Source organism: Biomphalaria glabrata, chromosome 6 (assembly GCF_947242115.1).
Source record: "Biomphalaria glabrata chromosome 6, xgBioGlab47.1, whole genome shotgun sequence".
NCBI lineage: Eukaryota > Metazoa > Mollusca > Gastropoda > Planorbidae > Biomphalaria > Biomphalaria glabrata.
The window spans coordinates 34,377,473-34,392,279 of NC_074716.1; the positions used below are offsets into that span (position 1 = coordinate 34,377,473).

General features: G+C 39.0%; 1 protein-coding gene across 1 annotated transcript; it reads right to left on the reverse strand.

Moving 5' to 3' along the window:
* Positions 1 to 784: 784 nt before the first annotated feature.
* On the reverse strand, positions 785 to 8,822 carry LOC106066814 (uncharacterized). The gene is made up of 4 exons (XM_013225904.2): positions 8,552 to 8,822; positions 2,870 to 3,095; positions 2,065 to 2,214; positions 785 to 1,700 (listed from the first exon to the last, which is right to left on the reverse strand). Exons 2-4 carry the CDS (start codon positions 3,075 to 3,077, stop codon positions 1,435 to 1,437), a joined length of 624 nt encoding a protein of 207 aa, XP_013081358.2. The 5' UTR covers positions 3,078 to 3,095; positions 8,552 to 8,822; the 3' UTR covers positions 785 to 1,434.
* Between the last annotated feature and the right edge of the window lie 5,985 nt (positions 8,823 to 14,807).

The following is a 14,807-nucleotide window of genomic DNA, read 5'->3' on the forward strand; positions in this document are numbered from 1 at the left end:
GGGGGGGGCGGGTAGAGAAGAAAGTAGAATTTGCTGGCCGGTCCAAGTTATAAGAAAAACAAGGGAAGGGGGTCCACGCCACATTTGGCAAAACCTCCACAGCCCAAGATATTAAGGATACACTAAAAAGTAGGGTGGCCTAAGAGTTTGTGGTACTCAATAAGAGCCTTGTATTGCAGGGTGCCAAAAATTATTCAATGTTATTGTAAATGCTGGCTGTTCTACTGAGTATATAAGGACCGAAAATATGTATTGTTGGGGGAAAGGATTTCATTTAAAACTAGTGTGCGAATTGCTGTGGGAACGTTAAAATGCTGACAGACTGAAAACTACAAGTGATGGGCCTAAGAAGTGTTTGTGCATACTTAATGCTAGTGGGATTCGACAGTAGTCTGTAAGCCCGAGGTCATTGCTATCAGGGTATATGTCTGTCCATCCAATACACCGAAGACTAACTTCATTTATAGAACTCCCAAAGTTGGATCGCATTAAATGTGATAAGAGGCAGCTAATCTCCACTTTCACATTTTACCGTGCCTCATCTGCGACACACGTGGGACAGTTAGCAGATATATCTTCTATGAGTCTTGAATTATTTTTTTTTTCAACTATTCCTATTCACAAGTACAAAGATTTATTACTCGCAGGCTCCTAGCCTACATGTAGACCTTTTTGTTGTTGTTGATATAGTAGTTGATACTTGAAAAAGGTAAAATAGATATACATCGGGATGTAGATTCTAGTGTATGGGATAAAATAACTAAAAAGAAAAAAAAAAACTCTACAAAGTGAACACATTTTTATTTCAATGAAAGACACTGGCCACCAAGCTCCGATCTGAACCATTAGCCTATCATTAGAGTATAGTATAGAACATTTCATTCTACATATAGGCCTATGTGCTATTATTTCTATACATACACAAATGTAAGCTAATTCAATACGTACATTCATAAGGTCATTCAACTCTTTTTTTTATAACCGGTATTTCTCTGTCATTCATTCATAAGCTCTAAAGATTTTAATTCTTAAAAGTAGATGTAGATTTATCATCTAGATCTAGCTATTTAGCCACGCGTTACATAAGATTTTGTTTTCAGTGAGGCTTTCTTGTTTTCAGTGCGAAAATGATTCGTTTGCTATTTAAACCACTTCTATACTTTATCAGCTGAGTATTAGGCCTATGTTGAAATCGATGAAAGCCATATAATAGCTCTTTGATGTCGTAGAAACTCAAGTTCATTAATATTATACATTATAGATACATTAAACCATTAATATTATTGAAGGATAGGTTACTTTTGTACCAATTGGTCAAGAAAAACACATTTATGCCGTCATTGTAGCTTTAAAAAAATGTCAATTGAATTGTTCACATGTAATTTTTTTTTTTGTCATTGTAGTCTTTATATTTTGTTACATAGTTGGAAATGTTCAAATGTTTAAGTGTTCTCTCATTCTCCGGAGGCGTTCCATGTCCTGCTGGGCAACTGACTTCCTCGCTCTCCTCACTGAGTGAATAGCTTCCGGATCACCAACCCACAGGTTATCTTCTGCCGTCTCCTGAGCTCGGGTCAATGTCCAGGAACTACTGACCAATCCATGATGTGATTGGAAACTGACTTCATTGGCATTGCCATAGCAAGATTTATTTGGAGTCTTAATTCCACGGTTACCATTTTCACATCCGATGTTGAAATCTGGAGAAAGTTTATAATATATGTAGACAATCTATACAAAGAAGACCAATAAGACAATGTTACTAAAATTATACAATTTTGAGCAGTAATGAACATTATTGAATTGTTTTGTTTTTTCAGCAATCCTTAAGTTAAACCTCTGTTCTTTTGATTCTACAACAATTGACTTGTAAGTTTTAGATGCTCTTTCAGATTATTACGTCCTAGCCCAAACATCCTACAGGACGTCAGGGAATGATCATTCACACGAGTAACAGCCCAGAGCGCATACCACACGACCAGGCAGATGTACAGTATCAAGTTACTATCAACCTAAATGCAAAAATTGTAGTCTGTGCAAAAAAAAAAAAAAAAAAATTCTTACGCTTCTTTCCCTCAATAGATGCACACCTCTGATGCTGGCTTTTTTTAGGCGCCCCTTTTCTTGGAAAGGTAACTGGGTAAGGGTCAATCGAATCTACCACCCCGGAAGTAGCTAATCCTCTGGTGGCGGCAGCAGCACAGAGTGTTCTCTCTGGGGAATAAATAATATAAAAACAAATTTAAAAAAAATACTTTAAAAAAAAAAAAAGGAGACCATTCCTCCTTTATTCAGCTGACCAACCTTTGTAAGAAGAGCAATTATTTTGATCTTAATAACTAATAAATGATAGATTTAAAAAGTGGAATTTTTTGTTGACCAGGCCCCAATTCCCTATAACCAAAAAAAAAAAAAAAATCCTGGTTAGACGAATGTATAAATCTACTAGGAGTATTTAAAATTCTTATGATACGCCTATAGGTCCAGACTGAGACGACGGTGCGTAAAATGTTCCTAGACGCCAATTTATTACAATACAATACAGTACAACTCTAACCTTCATGGAACCTGGGTGGTTGGGAAAAACCTGAACACGGATCTCGAAAACGCTCTTTTTTTCCTAGCCATTTGAAAGTTAATGTATATCGTTGGGAAAAGAATTACTACCTCGTTGACCACACTGGAAAAACTCTAGTTTGACCGTTATAATTTTTCAAAGTATAAAGAGGAATAGATTAACTGCTTCAACACTTACAGAGCCCACAGTTCCCAAATCCACAATATAGCCAGACAAAATAGACATTTAATATGGTATTGAAATGTACGTTGTGTTTCATTGAAACTTTCGTCCCTATCGATATTCATTTACCTTTTGCAGTTTTACAGGCACATGTTCTCGCTTGCTCTATTTGCATGTTTTTAACATGCTCTTTAAAAAGTCTCTTTTCCCTGTCCATCATGTTGCAGACAAGCTTTCTCTCAATCTCTATGGCATTGGTTTTTCTGATCAACGAATTTCTTCTGAGAGTGTTGGCCAGTAAGCATTTTTGGAAACTTTTGGAGTACTTATCCACCATTTTATTGTTTTAACAAGCCTGTGAATGACAAAAGCAATAATTGAAATGAAAATCTGTTGTACAGATAAAAAAACAAAAGCAGTCAAATTATCAAATTATACTATACTTGAGTCAATGTGGAGGCACGGTGGCAGAGCGGTTAAGCGATAGGCTTTTGAACCGGGAGTCCCAGTGCGAAGACTGGGATTCCATCCATTTCACCTGACATCAGTTGGTGAAAAGTAAAGGCTGTTGGTCGTTGTGCTGGCCACATGACAACCTCGTTAACCGCAGGCCACAGAAACAGATGACCTTTACATTATTTGCCATATAAACCACTAGGTCTGAAAGAGAAACCTTATTTTAACTTTACTTGAGTCAATGCATTACTTTCTGTAGGGCAATAACATAACATAATATTTGGCAATGATATATATATATTGTGCGATGCTTAGAGAAAGAGTGACAAAATAGGGATAACCATTATCATCAAACCATGCTTGAGTGAACGAAGTTTATATGTTTAAATCCCAGAAGTCGCGCCATAAGTTGGCTAACAAGTCAAGACCCAAGAATCTTCTAACTCAAAGAAAAGGCTAAAAGAAAGCGACACGTGGTTTCCTCTTACTTCAATGTGGAAAGTATCATGTTTGAAGGACACGGGTGAATGCACTTCCTTGCAGACCCGCAGAATGTTTAGCATGAGACGTTGAGACGTAATAATCACCATTGCTAAAAGTTGAGTTAAAGAACTGCTCAGGAAGAGAACCAATAAGAGCGTCGTGCACAAAATCTATACATATAATTCTCTTCATGGCTCAACAGTCTGGAGACCAAGAAGTAAAGAAAAGATTTTTATTTCTGCATGTCGGCCTAGAGTTACCCCACGTAACATTAGCAGCAAAAAAAAAAAAAAAAAGGGGGGGGGGAGAACTTTGTATTCACCCGTCACTAAATAGCAGGGCCGGACATAACCATTGTGGGGCCCTATGCCTAATGGATTTTGCGGGCCAAGTTTGGGTAGGGATACTGATAATAAGTGTCTATATATTTTAGAAGATTTGTATGAGTTTTTAAAAGATTGTAATAGTTTCCGGAGATTTCCAGGACGTTTTCGTATATTTTGCAATTTCAGGAGATTCCCAGGAGCTCCTGGTAAATCAGGAGGCTGAGGGAAATGTTATAAGTTATAAAATAGTTTAATGTAATTTAATAATTTACACCTAAGAAAGTGCGAGGCCTACTGCGGTCGCATAGGTTGCAGTGGCCTAAGGCCTGCCCTGCAAAAATAGCGGTCGACTATACTGTAATAACTTAAGTGAGGCAACTCAACGAGGACATAGACGTTTATTTACACTGAGACATGACAAATACAAAGGGCATCTGCCTTGAGTACAGCATCTCCATATTGGCTCTCTACTTGGGCGAAATCGTTAGTCTCTTATGTCAACATCCGACTTGTCTAGTCACAGACAGTGCGCACTCTCTTTCTGCACTATCCTGAATGGCGGTGCGCATGGCAAAGTCATAACATTGCCCCCGTCTTAGCACTTTTCGTCCCGAAAAGAAACACTGCAGCTGAGGTTTGACAGTTCAGGTGGAGGTCGATCAGTGGGAACCACAGACTGTAGGGTGTCTGTTGCCCACAAAGCCATCTGCACAGTTTTCCGCGGCCGTCGCTTTCTCTTCTTCCAGTTGGCAAGTCTATGCTTGAGACAATATCGTGGTCGCTGCTTCGACTTAATGACTGTAGTCTCTGATGCCAGCCATTTAACACAAATGGAGGTTGTGGCGATCACTGTAGATTCCAGGGTTGTTGTTCCAAGACGCTGAGTCAGCGGACCTTTTCCATGGATGTCTCGTGACACAGTTGTAGGCCCACTGGTAGCCATGGTTTCAGGCACATAGTCTTTCTCAGCCTCATCTGTAAGGTATGCCCATGAAGCATCCTTGTAATGTTCATCCACCTCTACATCAGGTTTCGCTGGAATTAATTCACAACCGTTCAAGTCACTCTCACTGATGTGGGCAGAAGTACACATTTCTGTCAAGTTCAGATCTTGTAGCTGGGTTTCTTGGCATGGGCACTGTCCCCGCATGGCGCCGCATATACAGTTCATGTCAATCGTCTGGATGCAGTTGCCAAGCATCGAGTTCTCTCTTATGCCGCTGCCAAAGTCAAATTCGTTGTTTCTGTCTCGGCCATTGTTGGGGCCCGTATTCGTAATTTTACCCGACGACATCCAAGGCAAGGAATCAGAAACGGTCTTGAGGCTTTCATGGCTTGAGTTCTCATCAAAGGTACTGACAGATAAACAGAGGTCTTTAAGGTCCACAGCAGCCAGCTTGGACGCAGACCCAACGTTGTCTTGATCTGTCCGGCTCGTTGCAGGTATACCAGGAACAAAAGTTTCAGGCTCATAACAGACTTCTCTAGTTTCTTCATTTGTTTATTTTCTTTCAATTCTGTATATCCCATTGATATCGCCGCAGCAATCGTTGTCACGTTTCTCGCCATGAAAGTCATCCCCGCCAGACTTGCCCACAACACAGTCACAGACGGCGCTCCAATCCCCAGCGCCTCCATCACCACTGTTTGTGCAGCCACAGTCCTGACCAAGCAACTGCTCCTTCCCTAACGAGTTTATTCCTCCTTTTGCTTGCGACACAATGTTATCACTTTGGTCTATTTGGCCATCTACTTGTAATACACTTTTATCAACTTTGTTCAACATTATGTTCCTGCTCATGTTTCCCATCTTGTTCCCAATCATGTTCAGTTGTTCATCAAATGCATCCACAAAGTCCTGGATCTTGCCCATTACATCAACAATCCCAAGTTCAATTTCAAATTGATAGGTCTCCGGATCTTCCTCTTTATCGATCAGAGCTTTCCGCAGACGAGCCGTGAGCGTTTCCCTGCTACCGACAGGTTTTAAACCTCGGTCTCGAAGCTCTTGTCTTAGCTCTTTAATTAAGAGCTGATGTAATAGCTTCAACGATGCCATAGAGATCCAATCCTACCTCCTCTCGTTGAGTTGTCTATAAATCCCACTTCTGAGACCAATTGTAATAACTTAAGTGAGGCAACTCAACGAGGACATAGACGTTTATTTACACTGAGACATGACAAATACAAAGGGCATCTGCCTTGAGTACAGCATCTCCATATTGGCTCTCTACTTGGGCGGAAATCCTTAGTCTCTTATGTCAACAACCGACTTGTCTAGTCACAGACAGTGCGCACTCTCTTTCTGCACTATCCTGAATGGCGGTGCGCATGTCAAAGTCATAACAATACAATGATTTTAGCTATTCTGTTTTTCCCTTATAAAAGCAGTTTGCACTTCAAATTGACTTGGTTAGGGCGTCTTAAAAGCTTCCAGAAACCATGATGATGTCAAAGCATTCAAACCTTATATCCTTTGTCAAAATGTGTATGCTTTTTAAGGCTGGCTAATTTAATCAGGCTTGTGCTGTTGTGCTCCAGCGAAGTAGACATAACGCTCATGCGAGTTCTCACAGCTGCTCGGCATTCAAGGCCCTAATAACAAGCTTGAAAACACTTCTTAAAAACTGCAAAAGGGGAAAATGTCATTGAGTTGCTTATCTTGAGTGCCCCTATATCATTTCTTAGTCGTCTCTAGACTTGTAACTTCCTCATTTTAGCTGGATCTACAATTTTTGCGAGTTCTGTACAGCTATTAAAAGGCGCTTCAATAACTAAAAAACACTTTAAAAAATTTATTATAAGGAGAAATTGTTAAGTTTTCTATATTTTATATACTATTAAAGAAACACATGATACTGGAATTTGACAAAAAGAATTAGAAGAATCACAGAAATGGAGCATGTCTTTTCACACAGAAAAATGTCAGTTATTAAGAGTAACAAAAAACTAAAACAAATAAAAACTACGCATTTTATTCATGGTAAACCAGTTACACAGTCTATGCATTTAAAAAACTATCATGTTAACATACCCATTGTTCCTTTCACAATTAGTCCAGACAAGTGATAGGATCATAGCGCATTTATAAAACTAAAAGATAAGCAAAAAAAAACAACAATTGGTAAAAATATTTCTATCGCACAGATTTATTATTGTATGTCTAGGCCAATCCTACGTATAGATGACTGAGCCAAACTTATCGACACAATTACACTCAATAGAAGCTTTTCTGTTTGAAAGTATTTGTAATTTTTTTCTTGTTATAGATTTTACAATGGACCTCATTCACCAATCGTAAACAAACATTTAGCCACGTGATAATATTGATGAAACAGTGAAAATTACGTATCACGTGACAGCCTTTATGGATTGCGTAATTTGTATAGAAAGAAAATCCGCTGCCGAGGACAAACGCAGACGGCGAAAAGAAAATCTAAATCGACCACCTGCCGACAATGGTTATGCTTGCCCTGGATGTGGCAAAATATGTAAGTCACAGCTAGAGCTTCGCAGCCACTGGAAATACTGCACTCCTCACTAATATTTACGGACTCGAAGACAAACCTTATTATAGAAGATATAGAGAACAAAGTGGCAAAATGTCGTTTGTTTACGATTGGTGAATGAGGTCCATTGGTCAGTGATGGCAATTCAGAGGCGTAGCAACCATGGCGCAAAAGGGTTTATGAACCCTGATCCACAACTAATGGGGGGTTCACAAGGTCACTTAAAAATCGAAAACAAAACGTTTCTCCTGTAAAAAAATAAGATTTATAAAGTTTGTATCTAATTCTACTTAGCATTCATTTTATTATTAGATTTCCGTGAGAGAAACCAGTAAAAGCTGCTTTCGTGTCTGCTGTGAGAGCAAGTAGAACAGAACAATCTTCATTTACGCGCTGTATCTCAGTAAATCAACACGATTCCTTCTTAACCTATTGAGTTAACTAAGAAATAATAACACCCAGCCGTGGCACGAATAAACAAATTCCGAACAGAAAATTTAAATGATTAACAAAGTATTATATACAAAAAAATCCTTTAAAAAAACAAAGCATATCTAAGGAGGAAGAACTCCGTCCTTAAAACTATATCTAACAATAATGTACAAGCTATTTCCCTTATTTGATAACAATATATCTAACAATAATGTACAAGCTATTTCCCTTATTTGATAACCACCAAAATAATTAATTACCAATAATTAATAGACTAATTGAGGGAGAAATAGCGTTAACAATTATATAAGGGGACTAAACCCAACGAATTTAGCTATATATGTGAATACTGTAGTATTATTTTCCCATGTTGCTATTAAACGAAAATAATGAATTACCAGTAAATAATTGTCTAATTGGTTACTATTTTTATGCTATATCAATGAATAATTGTGTGAAGAAACTTCCGCTTGATCCGAGAATGGGTGTGGGAGAAATAACATTAATACACTTTTTACCATACGACAGAGTGAGTTGATAAAAGAAAAAGAACTATTTTTTAAAAATCTCCTAGTTATTGTTAGTGAAACAAATGAATCACTCACCTTCTTCTCTCCCTCTGAACTTGACTGTTTAGGGTTGTAGCCTACTGCCTCATATTTGAGATTCAATGCGAGATTATCCGAATCAGACCAGCCTTATAAAGTTCCCATTTGTTGATCCACTGTGACGTTGGGCTCTTTGCTGGCCAAAGATTTGGTCAAGAGCCCACTACTCAGGGTAGCCAATGGGAAACATGTTGCTAGCTCTGCTGTTTTACATTCAAGATGTCAACACGCTCAAGAAGATTGGAATTAATGTTGTATCTTACGTCATATCCGCGTGACAAGCTCTGACGTCTTCTAATGACATTGACCTAAGCCCCAGAACTCACAAAACAAATTATGTAACTTTTGCGCATTTTATATTGTCCTACTGAAATGATAATGAAAATATTTTGTCTTAGTCTCGACATAGACTCTTGATTTGATTTGGAGCGACCCGTTTTATAACCCATCCCCTCTCGAAACACACGCAAACATCTTTCACACTTTTCACCCCTTTTTATTACAAGGACAACTCCTGAAATGACTAAAGTGAATTAAAAATAAGTCGACTTTTGGAAAAAAGAAAATGCTTTAAAAACATAGGAAGTCTATTTTTTTAAACTGATCCTATTTATGTTTTGTATAAAGAAAGCAGCCTTTTGGGGAAATACCGAAAATAAAATACAATGGCTAATAGAAAGCTTGCGAATCGCGATGTTAAGGCAAATTCGTTTCAACAACAAACAAAAACAAACTAAGTGGTAAAAAAGAGCATTTGTACGAAATTTCACGTGAACCCTTAGTAGTTAAATAGATTTTACTGTCTTTTTTTTAAATTTTGACTAATTCAATGTAGTTTTAGAATACATATAATACATGGAAGCTAGCTAAAGATTTCAATCGAGTATATTAAGTCGGCCAAGGCTAAATGTGCATAAGTAGGCCTACGTGCGTGGTGTTTATGAGTGTAGATTAACTTACGGTGTTTGTCTTGTTAGGACAAAAGTTCAGTGTTAGTAGTCTTCATGACTACAGCAGTAAGTAAAAGTTGACATTGTCAATGAATGTCTCAAAAAAAAAAATAATTCCAGAGTTCAGGGTAAGCGTGAAAAGGGGAGCTACGTGAGAACACTTATCAGTTGAAGGCGAACATTCTTACAGCAGAGGGGCCTTTAAAATTTCAAGTAAAAATGTGGAAAAATCTGTCAACTGGGAGTTAATTCATTCTGATTTAATGTCCTTTAACGTGACATGTACCCATCATGTAGAATCAACAAACCTTGGACCTCTAGCGCCGGAGACTTCACTTATTAATTTTTTTCCTCATCATCAACCTGAAACCCTAAGTGTCTCTCAGACTGGATTGCTACCTGGTTGTGTGGTATGCGCTCTAGGCTGTCGTCTCGATGGTGCCGAGTTCGAACTTTGCCACCTCCGCCACAACATAGTTTTGTGTATGGTTTGGGTTAGGATAGAATCATCTTTGATTCTTAAGGATTCTTGATATTCTTAAGGAACATTTGAAAAACAGACCAAATCTCATGTCTGAGACAGACAAACTCTCATGTCTGAGACAGACAAACTCTCATGTCTGAGACAGACAAACTCTCATGTCTGAGACAGACAAACTCTCATGTCTGAGACAGATCAAGTCTCATGTTTGAAACAGACCAAGTCTTGTGATGGAGACATTCAAAGATTTCAGTAATAGTTTCAAGCTCGTTTTTTTTTAAAGTTAAGTTCAGAATCATTGTGAGCGTGGTGTTTATCATTGTGAGCGTGGCGTTTCTCAATGTGAGCGTGGCGTTTCTCAATGTGAGCGTGGCGTTTCTCAATGTGAGCGTGGCGTTTATCAATGTGAGCGTGGCGTTTCTCAATGTGAGCGTGGCGTTTCTCAATGTGAGCGTGGCGTTTATCAATGTGAGCGTGGCGTTTCTCAATGTGAGCGTGGCGTTTATCAATGTGAGCGTGGCGTTTATCATTGTGAGCGTGGTGTTTATCATTGTGAGCGTGGCGTTTCTCAATGTGAGCGTGGCGTTTCTCAATGTGAGCGTGGCGTTTCTCAATGTGAGCGTGGCGTTTATCAATGTGAGCGTGGCATTTATCAATGTGAGCGTGGTGTTTATCAATGTGAGTGTGGTGTTTATCAATGTGAGTGTGGTGTTTATCATTGTGAGCGTGGTGTTTATCAATGTGAGTGTGGTGTTTATCAATGTGAGTGTGGTGTTTATCAATGTGAGCGTGGTGTTTATCAATGTGAGTGTGGTGTTTATCAATGTGAGTGTGGTGTTTATCATTGTGAGCGTGGTGTTTATCATTGTGAGCGTGGTGTTTATCAATGTGAGTGTGTCGTTAAGTGCACCTATTCCACAAAAAAATGGGTTTGGGGGGACACCACATGAAGCAAGAAAAACATTAAAAATACTTTTTCAAAAACAAAGCTTATACGAAGTGTCATTGTGTCAATCATTAGTCATGTAATTAATTTGTCCTAGACTAATAATAATAAATCTGTGAAATAGTAGAAATATTTTTACCAATTGTTTTTGTTTAACGCTATTTCATACCTTTAGCTTTCTCAGTACGCTATGATCCTGTCTGGACCAATTGAGAAAATGGGGGAAGGGAGAAAGGGAGACCAGGGTGTGCTTTTAAAGGATTTATATATATATATATATATATAACGATTTTCGAAGACAAATGTCTTAAATTGACTTAAATGTTAGCATCGCTGTTATCATTCCACGGATAACGCCAAGGAACATCGATGTGCATACAAGAGGCACGAAGGCGGTCATTTAAAAAGAAAAGTTGTTCATCTCATATCAGTATTGAAGAAATGAGATGATATTTCGTATACTAAGACCAAACATTCACTTTTGATGCTATTTTACTATCAAGTGAGTTCTTTAGACTTGTTTCTTTTTTTTCCGTGACTCATTTCATAAACATAAGTAACTTCACTTGACCCGAACAATGTACTATAGTTTTGTTCTTTATACCAAGCTACTTGCCTTAGATGTCGCTCACACAGTGGTAGCGCTGTATCTCTCTACTCATTCTTTTTTTTTTTTTGACCTGAACTATTTTAACACTAAGACTACAACTGCTTTATTGATCCGTATGGAAATTTGTTGATTACAAGGACTCTTTTCTCATATAAAGACAACACAACAGAAACATACACATAAATAGAACAGACACAACATAGAGATCATTCAGCGATTACACACAAGCATCTTGGTCCTTTTCATGTTTCCTGATCAACGGCTGGCGTTGATATAGTCTGACCGAGTGAGGTACAAACGAGTTTTTGTACCGCTCTGTTCTTGTCTTGATTGATAGTAGTTGCCCACTTCTGGAAGTCTTGACGTAGTTATGATGGAGCGGGTGGCCGTTGTCTTCCAAGATTTTCCCCATTTTTCTTAGACATTTCTGTTCATAAAGTTCATTCAAATATGGTAATGTTGTGCGTGTGAGTTTTGATGCCCTCTTTATAATGTTTTCTAGGCGGCGCAACCGTTTAGATGAAGCTTTGTCTTGCCAATAAGTTATTCCGTATGTTAGCAGATTTTGCATAGTCGCGCCGCATAAATTATTTAAGATCTTCTTGTTTAGTTTAAAGCTATTGAGTTTGTTAGGAAGAATAGTCGCTGGGCTGTTTTCTTTGCCAGAGTTTCAAGGTGGTCTTTCCATGAGAGCTTGTTATCTATGATGACGCCTAGATATTTAAGATTTCAATTGTTGTATCGATGTAGTCTTTATATTGTTACGAATCTCCCTATCCGGCTCGATGCAAATTGCACCAAACGACACCACCAACTTAAAGAACTTGACAACTCTGGGCTTGAAAATAACGTAATAGTTTAATGTCAGTAAATAACAGCCAATACTGTACAATTGGCAGCAAGTAACACAAGACTGTACAAATATATCTCCGCCGTATCAACTCTCTGCACTGGTCTCTCTGTCTCGTCTCGGACTTGTACTGAGCCGTTGTAACGAACTGTAGATCGGGAAGTTGTGACTGACTCGTCTCTGATACCTTCGCTCTTTATATAGGGTCCCTGCTGGCCTTCTCGAACCGGACAGAACGCCGCTCGACGTTTCTAGGTGGTCAGATGACTACAACTCTCGTGACGCTCCTGAGCTTTGTTCACGTCGGCGATCCTTCCCGAACTGTCCTGTTGACACTCGACTCGGCTGACAGTCGTAACTCGTCACGGTTGACCGCTCGTCTAGCGCTGGCCTGGGGCGATTTGCGTCGGCTGACTACACACACACCACTACCCCCATCTGTGCCACCACCAGGTTTATAACAATATGGAGCTTGTGTATCATCTGTTATGTTAAAGTGTTCACTGTTGATGAATAGACTGTTGCAGCTCAGAATGCAAATCGCTTGACGCCATGGCTCCACGCAGTAACTAGCTAGCGTTCCCAGGCCACCCAATCTGGCATAGTGGAGCGGGAAGATGGGGGGTGGGGGGTTGCATGTAAACGTTAACTTTTTTTGTTGGGGGGGGGGAGTCCACAAATAGTTTAGATTTATATATATCATGGGTGTAGCCATGGTGGGGGGGGGGGGGGATTGCGGGGGGGGGAGACGGAATTTAGTGACTAATTTTTTGCTTTGATTTTGATTATTTTAGGTGAAATTTTAGTACTAAACCATCATTTGCCCCAGCGCAGCCAGGGGGGTTTTGAGTTTAAAACCCCTAACAGGGGGGGGGGGGTTTGCAGTTAAATTCCCCTATTCTATAAACAAAACAAACAATAAATAATGCAAACGACAATCCCCAAATTCCAAAAGGCATAGCTAAGGAAGATTTTGATTTTAAAACCCCTTCGAAATTTACTATAAAACCCCCCTCTTCAATAAAAAAAAAGCCAATTACACACTGAAAATGCTGTGAGCATAGCCAAAGGGGTTTTGAGTTTAAACCCCCCATCAGCGGGGTTTAAAATAAAAAATACCTCTTCAATATAAAAAAAAAGCTAATTACACACTTAAAATTCTATGAGTGTAGCCAAAGGGCGTTTTGAGTTTTGAGTTTAAATCCCCTCCAGTGCGGTTTGAAGCTAAAAAAAATATCTCTTCAATATAAAAAAAAGTAAATTACACACTAAAATTCTCTGAGCTTAGCCAATCCAAAGGGGGGTTTTGAGTTTAAACCCCCTCTTCCAGATGGCTTTTTTAAAAGTTTAAAGCCCCTCCAGATAGTTTTGAGTTTAAAATCCCCCTACAGTGAGTTTTGAGACTGAAAACACTCTCTTCAATATTATTCTAAAGCAAACTACAGTCACCAAATTCTATGAGCGAAGCTAAATGGGGTTTTGAGATTTTTTAGTTTAAAACCTCCCAACAGATGACTTTGACGATAAAACTTCCCTTTTCGATATAAAATCTAAAATCTAAAGCAAACTACAGTCACCAAGAGTGTAGCCAAGGGATTACACATTTCTACCAGTGGCTGGGCTGCATTAATAAAATGAAGTGGATAGTCATCTGCCGAAATTGAAAACTAATAAATGTGGCTCAACTAAGATGGCTAAGACGAATTTTAAGAGTCAGTTATAGGGATCGGGTCTCAATCAAGGAAATCCTAGGCCGAACTGGGAGTCAACCTCTTAGTAAGGGTGTGACAGAGCGTCGCATGAAGTTTTACTATCAAGCATGAAGACATGTACTCCGACAAAATGAAATACGCATACAAAGAGTTGCGATGACATGAAGGTAGTTACGAGAAGATCGCAAACAGAAACATCCTAGTACAACTTCACACCACACTTTCATAGAGGTCCTCAGAGCAGGTGGGAAGAGGCTTCAGACATTGCCAGTGACAGATTTTTGTGGAAGCAGCTTGCCGCCCAATGAGCCGAAAGGCGCGGGAGAATAGCACATAAGGTTTTCTAAATAAAACTTTTTAATAGCAGGATAATGCACTGTAGATACATCAGAATATGCACTTTTTGGCTTTCAATACCGGAAATAGTGCTTGGCGGCGGGGCCTCGAACGATCGCAACGATCCCCCAGACCCTATTACTGCCAAGGGAATGGAGTCGACAATTTTTCCACTAACTCCACGAAGAACCTATACTAGGGTGCAATAAACGTCTTTCGAAAGAATGAAGAGTCAGAATATAATAAAAATTAATTATATGCACACACACAAACAAATCTATATATTTGGCGCCCCCCCCCCCCCCCCGAAAATAATCATGGCTACGCCCATGATATATATATATATATATATATATATATATATATAT

What these genes read in the sequence shown, in the direction of transcription:
- LOC106066814 (XM_013225904.2), bottom strand. Translation starts at nt 3,077, where the DNA reads ATGGTGGATAAGTACTCCAAAAGTTTCCAAAAATGCTTACTGGCCAAC. An exon ending in TGCCTGTAAAACTGCAAAAG is followed by an intron (nt 2,215 to 2,869) that starts GTAAATGAATAT and finishes TTTATTCCCCAG; the next exon opens with AGAGAACACTCTGTGCTGCT. An exon ending in ATCTATTGAGGGAAAGAAGC is followed by an intron (nt 1,701 to 2,064) that starts GTAAGAATTTTT and finishes AACTTTCTCCAG; the next exon opens with ATTTCAACATCGGATGTGAA.